This window comes from Plutella xylostella, chromosome 9, assembly GCF_932276165.1.
Source record: "Plutella xylostella chromosome 9, ilPluXylo3.1, whole genome shotgun sequence".
NCBI classification, from domain to species: Eukaryota; Metazoa; Arthropoda; class Insecta; order Lepidoptera; family Plutellidae; genus Plutella; species Plutella xylostella.
This window is the reverse complement of record NC_063989.1, coordinates 4516269-4531743: the sequence shown is the minus strand read 5'-3', so window position 1 is coordinate 4531743 and position 15475 is coordinate 4516269. Positions and strand designations below refer to the sequence as shown.

The 15475-nt window shown below is 34.4% G+C and overlaps 1 protein-coding gene across 3 annotated transcripts in view; it reads right to left on the bottom strand.

The window, feature by feature from the left end:
* LOC105391060 (tachykinin-like peptides receptor 86C) overlaps positions 1 to 15475 on the bottom strand; it is a 62437-nt gene that overhangs the window by 42226 nt on the left and 4736 nt on the right. For all 3 annotated transcript variants that reach the window (XM_038109441.2, XM_038109456.2, XM_038109447.2), the window contains exons 2-4: positions 11881 to 12288; positions 10788 to 10989; positions 4154 to 4265 (exon numbers count right to left, since the gene is read on the bottom strand). In XM_038109441.2, the coding sequence (XP_037965369.2) occupies positions 4154 to 4265; positions 10788 to 10989; positions 11881 to 11895 (329 nt within the window). In that variant the 5' untranslated portion in view covers positions 11896 to 12288. The remainder of the gene's footprint in view (positions 1 to 4153; positions 4266 to 10787; positions 10990 to 11880; positions 12289 to 15475) is intronic.

The following is a 15475-nucleotide window of genomic DNA, read 5'->3' as shown; positions in this document are numbered from 1 at the left end:
ACCAAATTGAATTTTACACAAAACTTCCTGTTTTTTATTCATACGAAGGTTCATTTGAATGGTTCTATTTTTATCGGTGTGTTTAAATTTCAAAATAACTTTACCTATATATAGCCATGTTTATTTTTATCCAATAATAGAAATTGGTGCTCAAACATTGTCACTGACTGAGTCTCAAAAATCCAAACTCATGGTTTGCCAGAGAGCGATGGAGCGCAGTATTTTGGGAGTAAAGCGAACAGATCGCATTCGCAACACCGACCTGCGCTCCAAAACTCAAATAGCTGACGTGGGTGCCAGGACTGCTAAACTGAAGTGGGACTGGGCGGGGCACGTCTGCCGTATGAAGCCGGAGAGGTGGGCAAAAAAGGCCACCCAATGGATACCCAACAACGACCGCCGGCGCAGAGGCAGACCAAAAAGGAGATGGCGGGACGACCTGGACAATTTTAGCACGGAATGGTGTGAGCAGGCCCAAGAAAGGCATTAGTGGAAAGTTCAAGGAGAGACCTTTGCCCAGCAGTGGGACACTAAAGGTTGAGGAAAAATAGAAATTAGATTTAATTGGTCTATTTTAATCACTTGACACTAAACTATTGTGTTTTAAATATAAAAACACTTTCCACGTATAGGTTTCCAATAAATACCTACTAGACTAATAGGTAATTATTATAAAATTAAATAAAATTATGGAAATTAATATAATATCTACCTATTGCTGAGATTAATATAATACCACACGAGTCGTAGCCATTCGGACCTAAAATATTGCGATTTTAAAAGTTGATCGTTATTCGATTGGTTGGGTAAATCTTACTTTCCATATTCCAACTTTGTGTTATGACTAAAACTTTTATAATTTTATTATTATTGTACAAAAAAAATATAAATCCTTCCACACTATCCCTATTATACTATTTTCTATTGTTTCTAAATGCAATCTGTTGTTTTAAATTCGATGGAAGATACATTTCCCCACTTATGTACACCAAAGTTTAACTGATTTATAATGTTTACCTATCAGTGTATTTATTTCAATTCTGAAAATCTACCGTATACATAATTACGCAAAATAGCTGTTATTATGCAGTTTTCATGGTAATTGTAGGAACTGTGCAAATGGACACTGATTATAATACAGTTTAATGAATAATTATGTGGCAGATAAACGCTTGAAACATTAAACCCCTCTTTGTACACATATTCATTTGTATTAAATATTTAAATTTAATATAAAAGTAAACTTAATGTACCAAGTATTAAAATTAGAAGAGTACGTACGTACTTTATCCTTTCAATCAAATTTATATTTGGCTTAAGTGTCTAGTCTTAGTAAGTTTCGATTTAAATTTCCCCAGACCGTTTATTGGCCCAACTTGTTAACATATTTGGGATCCTGTCCTGACTTCTGGATCTTGTCCCAATTTTATTCATAAATAAAATTATGACATCGCCAGAATATCTGATGCGGGTTTGTCTTTCATGGCTGCTATCTAAATGCAATTCTATATATAGATAGTATTAATCAATACATTGGAATTCTGAGGATGATTTATTAATATACCTTCAAGCTAACATACAAAATTACACAATCTACCCCTCTATTAGCTCTCGCTACACTACTTTTGCCTGTGAAATTAGTCTTGCAATGTTGAAGTGCAAAAATATGTTCTACTTTTGGTACAATCTTTGGTTTAGACCAATAACTTAGTGAAACACAACTTCCGGAAACATTATTAAATTGCTAATTCAAGAGCTGTTGTGAAATGGCATACTGGTATCAAATATTTAAGTCGCTATTTCAGACATTATTCATATCGATTTCTGTTTAAAGGCTGGCCTTGCTTTGTCGGGCAACAGCAGGCAGTTCTGTTCATAGTGACTGCTAAATCATACATATTACTCTAAATTATAGCCCTAGTCACCGCCATTCGGCTCAATATTATCTTTTTAACACCCTGTATTACTTTAAACACAATGGTAAAGAAAAAAGATAACTAATACCTTTATTTCGAACTGCACTAAACATAAACACCAGATATAATCAGAGAAGCAAAATCTACAAAACTTTAAAACAATTGAAAATGAAGAGTTCGTATATCTAAGTCTAAATCCGTTTTGGTGTTTCTTATTTGAAGTAGGAAACTCGTGTTATCACAAAATAACTATTTCCAAGTTTTCCTGGCTTACCTTTTTTCGTAAATACGGGATACATTTTATGTTACGTGCTCCTATTTATATGTAGGTATACCGAATGCAAACAATTATAGAGTTAGCTTTATTCAAGTCAAGTGATGCTACGTCACAAATAGACAGAAACAGTTAAGACTATACCAATTGTATTAGCTGATGATGATGATATTAATGATGTTATCATATTAAATCAACAAAAGAGAGAATAATATATATTCGATTTATATGAATTCAATTACCGGCAGTTTCTATTATTATTTATGGGTAAGTACCTACAACCTACTCTCGAAAACACTAATATATCGAAAAAGATTCAGCTAAATCAATTCAGCTGGCCTCAAGTAATGAGCAAATAAACCCAAACCTAAGTAGATATTCAGGTCTGTTTGAGTATACTGGGATTAAAACTTTGCTATTTTTGCTCTCGTGTCTATTTTTTTTTGTGGAAGCTTCAACAAATATAGACAAAGAAATGAACCGCCACTGATTGGATTAGGTGGCTGTTTCCCAATTATAATTGAGAAAACCTTCTTCCCAAACAAGCGTTTCTGAAACTGGCGTCACTCATTTCATAATTAATTAATACGAATTGTTCCGTGGGTGGTTCCATTTTCGGAATTGTACATTTACAATGGATTAATAGTACATCAGTAGCCAAGACGAGGGTCTAGAGACGAGAAAAATGATAATAAGTATTATTAACATCAAATTTTCAGGCAACTTCAGACTCAATTTCAGATGGTTGAAGAAAGATCAGTTTATGAATGTTCGTCGAGATTGATAATCAGCAAATAAAAATGGTTTACTAACATGACGTAGGGCCGTCACAAGACGCCACAGCACTAACAGTGTCCTCAGAATTCCTAATACAACGACTACCGACTAGAGTCATTTTACCCGTTGCAAAATTAGTGGTATCGGACTATCTTGCGTTATAGGACTGTCTCCCTATAAACAGACCTACATTACAGTACTCTACCTAGTAACCAGGTTACCTACTGGCAGAATTTTATCCCGTTTCATTGAAAAAAAAAAACACAAACCTGTATGCTGAAAAAACAAGTCTGTAGGTAAACGCTATTTTTAGGCGAGTTAGGTATTTTTACCACCAAATATGGAATATTTTTTTCCTGTACATACGAGTATCTAACGGGTGACACCTGCCCTTGGCTCATCTCTCGTATCCCCAGTGTAAACAACACAAAAAAAAACATATTTTTTAACTACGATTATCTGCATGGCTCTAGTTTGCTGGTAAATAAATAAATATGTGTGATGTCAATTAGTTTTTGAAAATGTGTCGAAATAAATAAACAGGGTAGCAGAATTAAAAACAAAAAATATGTGTTAATTATGTAGTGCCAAATGTGTTTAAAAATGTTATGTATTGTACAACCCTGTTGTTTATAAGTTTACGATTTTACTGAATTATAAAAAAATAATTCCAAGATGTCCATCGCATTTGTTGTTGGCCACTATCAGCCAAATATTCACCATTCATGTACACCGAAACCATCATCGGAACAGGCATTCATTCATGTAAATACGAGGTGGAATCCTTTTAGTATTCCACTCTGGTGAATTGTCCGCCGGTGATTGGCTTCTGCCGGTGCAATCGACTTACCCGCTACTTCCCCACTGCGTTATTACATTACCTACGGACAGTCCGATAGGGTCGACCATGTTTCTATGGTGGAATTTCATGAGTTATCTTTCGTCGCCGTCGCCTTAATAAACTTATTAGTACCGACTGACTATAAAAGCTTAAAACAGTTTTTTTACGTTCTCTTACTCTATATATTTAAAATGAAGTAAGCATAAACTATTTTGAATTATTATTTTTCAAGAAATAGGACTAAAAACACAGTGTGTACCTCGGGATAATTGCTTATCCTCAAACTCATTAGTCTCGGAATGACATGAACATCCTTCACCCCTCGGTGACAGTATAGGTACTAACCTGTGCAGCATGTAGATGAAGTTGAAGAGGCAGTTGAGCGACGCCATCATCAGGTCGGCCAGCGACAGGTTCACGAGGAAGTAGTTGGTGACCGTCCTCATCCGCCGGTGCGCTGGAACAATCGTACGTTATTATTAACTAGCTGTTCCCGCGAGCTTCGCTTCGCCTTAAAAAGTCCCGTGGGAATTCCGGGATAAAAAGTAGCCTATGTTGTTTCTCAGGGTCTAGACCATATGTATACCAAATTTCATGCAAATCCGTTCAGTGGGTTTGTCATGAAAGAGTTACAGACAGACAGACAGACAGACACAGTTACTTTCGCATTTATAATATTAGTTAGGATTATGATATAATGGTCATTTTAAAACCCCTAAAGTCTGTTTTTAAATCTCAGATACGTACTACATTTAAAGATTCTGAACGGTTCATCAACAGCCGATTAAGTGACGTATCGTTCCATTGGCGGGACCACCGACTGTTGATGAACGGTTCAGAATCTGCCAATTTGGTATCTGAGCCTAACAAACAGACTGTAGTTATAAGAATTATAAAGTTGTGGTGGCGTGACGGTTATCAGTCTGGACTCTCATTCTTGAGGCCGTGGTGGGTTATAATTCTGCCATGTACTAATGAATTCTGTACAAATAAGGAATTTAAGTACACAACTCATACTCTTACGGTGAAAGAAAACATCGTGAGAAAACCTGCATATCTAGCATTGTACTCATTTAAAAAGTACGCCATACCGAAAATGCAGAAACTTTAAAAAAAATATGCCAGAAGCCTGTTATTCGTTATTTTGTCCATGTCTATGAATTCGAAACTCTAAAAATGTTTCTCTTTAAATGACATCCAAGCGAGCACTTTTAATCACAGGATGACATCAAGTAAAGACCCCAAAATGAAAAGGTATTGCGTAAAGGACACTTTTGTTAGGATAAGAATTCCCTAAACAAACGTCACTCATAGATGAAAAGTTCATATCCGAGGCAAATTCTTTATTATTTTATGTAAATCTCATTTTATATACTTAAAAAATATATTCTGTCAACTTTTGGACCGGAAGCAAGGGTATGTCAACCACCGGAAGATTAAAATCGATCAACAAATACCTCGCAAAATAAGTTTGAGGTAAGATTCCACACACCGGAGAAATATATAGAAATAGTTACGTATTCCGCTAACACCCACCAGATATTGTGATGCTGAAAATGGGGAGAATATTGTGATTGGAGAGCATTGTTACCGTGTATTCAATTCACTGCATCAAACCCGGAATTCACGCCACAAAAATCACGAGACATCTTAAACATTCTGAAGAAAATTCTATAAAACTTGGAATGAAAATATTTTATATTATTTTTGACAATATTAAAAACGAGATATGTTTTTAGCGACACTAAAGACGTTTCTCTATACATGTACCTCTTCAGTTTTCTTAACAACTATTATAGACCAAAAAGAGCCTAAAATTAACTAAGTACATAATTTTCAGATTTACCTGTTAATATAATTTTATTTATCAGAGTGTTAAAGTAGATAAAACAACAGAAACATTTTATTTTGTTAGATAATATTAAAGGAAAATACTTAAGTAAAAGGTACTCGTAGGTAATACTTTTTAAAATATTTATACTCTACAAACATAAATATAAATTAAACGTGCATATATTCTCACTCAAAAGTTCTCCCGAGGAAGTCCGCAAGAAAGATCATAATATTTCAATATTTATTAAAAGCTATCATGAAAAATTCCAAGAATAATCTACAGTCACCAAATAAAGCTTCAATGCCTGAAAGAACATAAAAAAGTTTATCCAGCGCATCGAACATTAAACGAGAAATCTCAGGTTTTATTCTTTTTAAAATAAATAAAAAAACTTGAAGACAGGATACTAATTCATTCAACTTCAAGAAAAGATTTATTACTTTTCGATTCTACGAAACCTTGGCTAGAAACTTTAGCTTCAAGTGATGAATTTCTTTTAAACTAGGTACCTATAACACCTGTGAATAAATAACAATATTATGAAAATGGCAGCCTTTCGAAATACTAAATAACGAGAATAAGATGCTCAAGCTCAATATTTATTTTAATCTGTGTTAACATTTAAGTTTTTAGACACTTTTATGATGTCGTAAACAACTAAAAGTTTAAACAAAGCTGTAATGTAATGAAATTTAAAGGAAACTAAAGACTTATGTTGTATGCTTGTAGTAAAATACTTAGTCACTCTCTCGTGTAATAAGTATGAGTCAATTTGCGTACTAACTACTTAATAACATCATCGTATATTATGTTTGCCTTTGACAATGTTGTGGAGACCTCCTCGTGTAAACGCTGAATGCAAACAGCTCACCCCGGTTGTTACTCGCTGCGTGAGCACACAATTGACACAAGATTGTGTACATTGGTCACTTCAAAGGATACGTACCTATATTAAATTCAAGCATTATGATAATTTCTATAGGTAAATAATCTTCTGCTTAGCGCGTTTAATATTAATAATAATAATCTTTAATAATCTTTTTAGCGTGTCGGTAACAAACACAAGCTTTGCGTAGGGTTCGTTTCCGTGTTCAAAAGATTGACCAGTCAGGGTCTGTTGCTAATTGCCCATGGTGCGCCGGACGTTTAAGGAACAGAAGGCCTAGCACGGGGCGCAAGACGCGCACGTCAAGACGTGATGAAAGTTTTTTGTCGCATTCGTTCTCTAGGTTGCGCGATGAGATGAGATAACATAATTCAACAGAGTAGGTAGAGATACTAATTCATGAATGTACCATGATTAGGTAATATGTACGTGTGTTTAAGTATTAAAAGTTTGAATATAAATAGAATAATAGGTCTTTGTCATTGCCCAGTTAACAACTCCCAATTAAGCAGCCACAAGCCCTCGACTAAAGTATGTTTGCAGTCGAGTAAGTTTCGTTAGGCGACTGCTTTCAAAGTCAATTAACTACTTACTTAACTCATGCAATTCCTCGTTAGCTCTGACTAACGGTTGGACAAGTTTTAGAACTCGTACTTGTGGGTACTATCCAAACTATTCTACAGACAAATAGACGGAGATATGATTGCACAGTCATGTAACTCGGTTAACTAGGTACGGGCTATGTCTACAATATTGACGTTCAAAGCTTATTATTAGGTAATCAAATCTGGTTGTGTATGAATAGGTTTACTTAAGTACTTGTTTTTGCAGGCAGGGTAGCTGAATACATTTATTTTATCTTGTTGCTGAAAGAATACTAGCCTGAATTGAGGATCTAATGCTTGAATCCGGAGGTATCCAAATAGTTTCCATTGTTGAAATTTCGGAGATATACACTCACGGGCAAAGAAACAGTTCCACTCACAAAATGTCGACAACAAACGGCCCCATTTTTTTCTAATACTTAAATTAAAATTTGGACAAAATATTATCGTTTTTAATTGTTAATATCCTGATGCTCTGTTAAATGTACTTCAATGTTGCAGAAGGCGTCATTAAGCTAGCCTTTTCCGTTCAGGAGTAATGTCGTGTTTTTCTCAGTGGAAACTTTTCATTACCCGTGAGTGTATGTCTCGAATGAAACTTGAAAAATTGAGTTTAAAGTTAAGCGTCCACCTATCGGTATCATACGTATCGCACCAAACGGATTTTCATAAATGTGGCGTCGGTAATGCCGTTGAAGTGGCCGCACTTGTGTAAATATCCATACAAAGAATACTAAATGCGATGCGTCCGTTGCGTACTATGCCAAAACGGGTATATAAATTATAATATCGATACTTCAGATTATCTCAGTACCTCCGGAATGGAGCTCCTGCTGCAAAATCTTTTAGTGAGTAAACTCCGTTTGCATAATTTTATTTTAGCTACAAACAAAACTACAGCTAACAAAAGAAACAATGGTACAAAGCGAACGCTAAATAAACCTTTCTTAAAAGTACTTATGTAGTAAACCTTTAGCTTCGCTGTAACTAGATCTTGTAGCGCTAAAATTATGGACACAAATTACTTAGTATTTATGTAGCTAATTACTAGTACTCGTATAGTCTAGAAATTCAAACAATTACGATATTTTTATAATCTTTCCATTTAAAAAAATCCGCCTGTCTATTCTGTCAGGGTCTTGTTCTAGGGATTAGGTACTTAGGTTTACTTTCATCGGCATTAAAATTTATTTCAGTCTTTTGTATCAAATATTTTTAAGGTGATCTTGTCACTGTTGGCAGATTTATTGGATTGAATTTTTCAGGATCACACAGCCTTTCGTTTGAAAGGTTTGATTTTTAAGCTTTGAAAGGCTAAAATTTTCCACACACTCACAAATGTTTAGAGATCATAGTAACATGAAAAAAATGACATAGTAATAACCGCACAAAACAATAGCGTATTGTAATTGTAATAAGCATTCATATCATAAGATCTTGACGAAGATGATTTTGTCATCTACTGAATGAAACACAGTCATTGCGTCTATTTTCTAATCATTCTGAATATAAAAGAAGTAGAGGCATAGGGATTCAAGTATCCTTATTGAAATAACAAGGAATTAAACTTTTAGTAAGTAGAATCTACGACCCTTCATTAAGGATTTATGACGGATAAGGTTTTGCATGAACAGCAAGGTTTAGCGGATCGTTTCCGTTTCAAGAATAATAATAGGCTTAATATTTAAGTTTCTGCCAATATCGAATAATTTTTCCTTAAGGAAAAGGTGGAGTAATGTGTCTTTTTTATGTCCTTGAAAGATATTTTTGAACATCGTGTCGGTTAGGAGACGAGTGCGTGAGTCAAACTCCCTACATGGGGTTCATAAATTATTGGCAGGTGTCTGTTTAAACTCATGTATTTGTTTCCTGTCTTGGAACACACTCTGTTATTCTATGGACGCTGGATATATCCGAAGGCCTTCCTTCCTTCCTTCGGCCTATAATACGATAAAGTATAATACGATTCACATCAAACGAACACAGATCTAGAAGAAGGGCATTATTTCCCGATATTTTAATTTAAATGAAGAAAGATATTTACGGAACTAAAGAACACACTGTGTTCGTTTGTTAAAAATCGTCGTTCTTCATAAAAATGCGTTGCGAAATGTAACTCTACCCAACATACCCCGCATACTTAAAATAGCGTTTTCAGTTCCGTTGTGAATCTCACAACCTGAAACTACGCTCTTCCCATAACCTCCGCCTCAATATCCCGCCTAATACTTCAAAATTCTACAGTTCTTCTTTCACAGTTCGCTCAATTACTTTGTGGAATGACCTTCCGGAAATAATCCGGCAAGCACCTACGCTAGTCTCGTTTAAAAGAATGATAAAGGAACATTACTTTAAATCCATGGTCTAAAACTGTTATTGAATCCGATTGAGTATTGTGTATGTATTTTTATGTATATATTTATAATGTATATATTATTATATTATATATATGGTTATATATGGTTTGTATTATTATGTAATATAGTATGTACTTCTATGTAAGTATATTTGTAATATTATAGTTAGTGTGTAGTTTATTAATGAATCTACATTTCCTTTTAACATGTACACTACACCCAATCTTATCTCTTATTCCCTCTATCCAATGGTTGTCAGGCAGAGATCACTTTTAGTGATAATACCGCCTTTTGTACCCTAATTAAGTTGCAATTTGTTATTCCTATGATTCTTTGTTGGTGTGCAAATAAAGAGTATTCTATCTATCGATCTATCTATCTACTCTAAAAACTAATGCATCACGAGATTTACAAGGCGCATGTATGTGTTTATGAATGTGTGTGTGTGTGTGTGTGAGTGGTAATGTTTATTAAATTTATCATAATTAAACGCGACGATGCTGACTACGGGGTCTAGACTAAAAACAAAAATAATAGCAGGCATTTTAAAAAGGCATTTTGATAAAAAAATATATCATCTCGCTACAGTATCGGGTCACTGTACGCTAAAGGTATTATTTTATAGCTATGACGAAATAATATGAAATATTTTTCGTCAGTAAACGACAAGAATGTAAATTTGCGAATATTTCACGCACCATTACTTGCCGCCGGTCCAATTTGCCATTACTCAATAAGGTTTGACAAAAAACAAGTCAATTGGAATTTGGAAAAAATAATGGATGCCTTGAACGTGTTTCACCGAACTACGAAATACTTGCTACTTTATGACTTTAGCATATCAGTTGTGTTATCTTTTATGTCTAAGGTCGTCGGTCCAGGGGGCCAAGAGGCCTCCGCTAAACATGAACCTCATAAACCTATTCATAGAAATACATAGGAAAAGTACGTACCTACTATGTATATTAGGATAAGTATACTAATTACTAACTAAGCTCATTGAAATTTAATTGTGATTTATGATCCTCTACCGCTTTCAGCCATATTTATCTGTGCTCTGGTATTTTGTGATGATGTTTATCTATGACCTAAATTAGTTGCTAGCTAAATGCCTATACATATAATTGTTATGTAGATAAATTTGAACGCTAATTAATATTTGTCAGTATCGAAACAAATTCAGGTAAAGGAATTTTACAAACTTGTGTGTGATAAAGTGTTTTATTTCAAATAGACCATTCAAATTCAAATTGAGTACTAGGAGCCCAGTTATAGTAACAAGTAACCAAACACTTACCTATAACAATCCATATGACGATAGCGTTCCCTCCGATCGCCGTGACCAGCATAGCAGCAAACAGGCAGAGCCAGGAGTGGTACGCCCAGGTGGGCATGGAGCCGCTGTCTGTGGCCGGGCTCGCGGTCGCCTTGCGAGGTACCAGGACTGTAGACGCGCCGAGGAGACTCTTGTTGAAATCCATCTCCCAGGTGTACACGACCTGAGAAATGTATGGTTGTGATTTATGTTACGATTTCACGAAGTTTAGTACTTACCTAAAAAAAAAATATGGTTCTGACTGTGACCTTTATAAGGGCGGTGAGTGGATGACATATTTTTTAAGCGACTCGACCTGTTGTCTTTCATGCGGAATAAGATACGATATTCTCTATTTTGAATTTTGGACTTGCGTGCTTACAGCTCAAATCGGGAATATTCATGGCAGTCAGAATTTTAGGTACCGAATTTGCTTTAAATAAACAGAAGGAAAGTTGTCTGGTATTCAAACTTAAGAATAGAATAAGGAAAAGCACTTCCTCGAACTTACTCGTAATTTAATTAAATTGTTGTCTAATTAAAAAGCCTTTTAAAGTACTGAATATTTTCTTTCAAAAGACAGGCTCGTTTGGTAACTTAAGATATAAGATAAGACTTCTCATAATATGCTGAATAAATTGTCCAAATGAAAAATATAAAAGCTGTCTCATGGTTTAGTGAGAATCGGTCAGAATGACTTTTGGCATTTAAACTACCCGTTCAGCTTTACCGTTTCTTGATTTTATTGTAGGTATTTATTGTGCTGAAGTGGGTATCGGTAAGCCCAGAGATTTCATCGAGTTTTCATTGATTACGCCGCCTCTGACGGAGATTTCAAAATGCCTCGGGGAATAATTCTAGAGGTTATAACTGACCTTATTTGATTTTTATACAGGGTTTGTTACGAGTAATTGCAAGTATTTTGCAAAAATAAGTAAAAAGTTTATGAAGTTACCTATAGTTATGTTATTCTTATTTAATTTTGGTATGTAGGTACTAAACTTCTTGGCAATGACTATGTATTACTTATCTATATTTCTTAATTCTACTCTTATATTAGAAGTTGTATGCTTACCTCCATGTCCTGCATTGTTCCGCCTTTGTTTTCAGCTACACATAGGTTTTCCTTTATACTCTATCTATTTATAAAATTTTCCATAATTTTACAGTTATAAGTATATTACGTAAGTAATCACTTTATTACACTTAATACTCAATTTAGCTATTATTATTTCACCTTTAAGTAACTGGATACATATTTCACATGTCATCACATGTTAGGGAAATATTCGCTAAATGTATCTTCATTTTGCGATTAGACATTATGTTCATGAAATATTCCATTAATTACGAAATTTCACTCACTCTCAAAGACTACAACATTACTTGGTAAATTCGGTATGCTAAGATAATAAATTCACTTAAGTTGTGCTTTACTTAGATTTAACACTTTATTTTTAACCTAACGAGATGTTACTGCAATCTGAAACAAAGGAAAAAAGGTATGTATAAAGGTTTCTTATTAGGTCATTTTATATGAATTTGTATTGGAAGTCACTTGAGAGTATGAAAAAACTATGAACTATAATAAAAAGTTCCTAATAAAGCCAAAATGGGAGACTCCATGTCTTTTTTTTTAAATTTTATTTTAACCCTGTTAATCATAAAATAGTTATGGGATGTTTTAACTATTGAACTGTTTTGTCACCCTCTAGAAAAAACATAGATTTTTAAACTTCTCAAAATAATGATGCTTCTCCATAGAAACTTTGTTGGTTACGTGACTTTTTACTATGGAAATCTGTTATTTTTTTCTTACATGTCCAGAAATCTTCAGGATGACCCCCCCTGAACCGCTTTTGCACCATTCGAATTTTGTAAATCATACAACAAAATTAGTGTGTAATAAAGAGTTGTTACATTTCCAGATAACAGTACCCTTATACAAAAGAGCCTTTTAGGTAATGCTGGTACATATCTTTATAATTCCATCTTAATTTTTTTTAACTTTATCATATTTTAACTTTTATGTTACCATCAAGATTATTGTGAACTAAAAGATAGTGTAGACATACATATAACCTTTTCATTATATAATAAAAGCTTGAGATTCAACAAAATCTATTTACGCAGGTAGGTACTAAATGCCATGAAAAGTGAGTAGTCATTATATTGTCTGGAACATGAATACTTCATAATTTCACAAAATCTGAAATAATTCCAAGGTTTGAGGGCAATCAAAACTGTCACTCCACAAAGTTCTGTCAACTTGTCAGAATCAATCTTATACAAAAGAGCGAGGAAGTTATTAAAGGTTCAGCGATGACCTTTACATTTTATTGAACAGCGTATCACCGCCCCACATTAGCAATTAACAATCCTTAAGCAGCACTTTGCAGCTCAAGCCGCAGTTTCACCATAGTCAGTTAAATCACTAATACCCTAGACATTGTAAATGTCATCTAAAATAAAATTTCCATTTAAATTTTTTGACAGATCTGTCAAAAGTCAACAACTAATTCCTTGTTATAATGTAACTTGAGTGTTAATGGTCTAACAGAGTATGGTGAATCTATGTCTAAATGTTGTTTATATTTAAAACAGCTCCAGCTGACATCAAGTTTGTATACGCGCCATATGAACGAAATAGTTGGCGTGTGTGCACAAAAAGGAGGTTGAGTAGTTTGTTAATTAAATGACGATCGTAAAAAATACGATTAATATTGACTTTCCTATGTACAAAAAATTGTACCTTATGGAAATCTACAAAAAAATTGTTATCAGGATCGTCAGAATTTCGATATAAATAATTATAGAGATACGGATTACACAAAATTGATTTTAAATGTGCTACATGGCCTTAACGACATACTTCGGATTCATTTCATTCTGTATTGTCTTATGTCTATAATAAAGTGTCGCTTAGCAATAAAAAGTCATAACATTTTATATTATCCTCACACAATATATCAGAAACTCGAGCTGATGGCGGCCTGCAGGAAATAAACCAAGAGTTTATTAAAGATAACGATAGCAGTAGATCCATAGCAAGTAGTTAATAAAGGTCGCCTGGAAGATAATATGGCAGCCTGTGATAAGACCGAATTTTGTATCTAGTACAAATAATATTTCTTTCAAAATTCTTTATTAAATACCTAGTACTTCGGTGTGTTTTCTTGATACAATTATCTGAGACCTAAGTACTATTGTTAGATGTTTGACTGGTCAGTGTAGAGTAGATGAAAAATGAGCACCTCACAAACTTATTTATAAGACTTATGGGTGGATTTCAACAAGTCCTAAAAATCTTCATTTCCGTGGACTTTTTTATCTTTAGGTTTTTTATATTGAAAAAGAGCTTTTATTAAAGTTTTTGTTAATGTTAGTGTTCTTACTTAATGGTTAGCAGATAAGTTCAAAACTTAACGAGATACAGATGATCAAAAATTTCGTGCCACGGCGATGACACATGCGTTCACGGCAATGAAATAAGCGTCCACGGCAATGAAAAAAACATCCACGGCAATGAAACTAACGCCCACGGCAATGAAAGAACTGTGCTATGGATATGAAAGAATCAATCCACTGTAATAAAAAAAACTGTGAGGGAAACGCAAACTTATACAAGATTATGTATGGTAGAAATATTTCGATAGCTATTGGAACGACAGTATGTACCTATAAAATAATAAAGAATGTAGTATGGAATTCTTTAAGTAGTATTATGGGGTTCGTATTGCGACTTATAAAAACGAAATGTTTAATTTCACATTAATATTGTTCACAACATATAACCTATACCTTACCTACAACCCCAACATATACCTTACCTATTATAACATCTATATTTTCATAAAGAATAATAATACATGTTGCTCTTAAATAGGCCCGGAGTCACCCAGCGAGCTTTGGAAAGGGCTATGCTCGGCGTATCTCTACGTGATCGAATCAGAAATGAAGAGATCCGTAGAAGAACCAAAGTAACCGACATGGCCTATCGAGTCAGTAAGCTGAAATGGCAGTTGGCCGGACACATTGCTCGATGATGATGATGATGATGATAATATTAAACAGTATACGAACTGTTAATTTTATGTAAAGTTCATAAAATATATTATGATATGACATGATCTGTGCTGAATTACAAATCACCTAACAAACCACCAAAAGCACCAAAACCTAAAGATAGGTGCATTTAGGTGCACATGTTCGTCAACAGCGAAGTGGGGCGCAGCATGTGCACTTAACCGCTTCTCCTCGCTTTCCTCGTCATCGCACCTATCTTAAGGTTTTGGTGCTAGGTGTTTTGATGGTGTTGTGTAATTTTACACAGATTACGTGATATGATAGAATATTTTATGAGCTCTATGCTAAATGAATGTATATTTTAATTGATATAATAGTATGAAATGTATTTTATCATCATCAGCCTATAATCATCCACTGCTGGACATAGGTCTCTCCCAAGGAGCGCCACAACACTCGGTCCTCGGCCTTCCTTATTCCAGCTTCCAGCTACTACTGGCTATCTGCCTAAGCTTGCACATTTTGACAGCTATGTCGGTAACCTAGTCCTCTAACGGATAACCTCTTTTCTGATACGATCCATTAGAGAAACCCCAAGCGTAGCTCTCTCCATAGCACGCTGAGTGACTTTAAATCGGTGGACC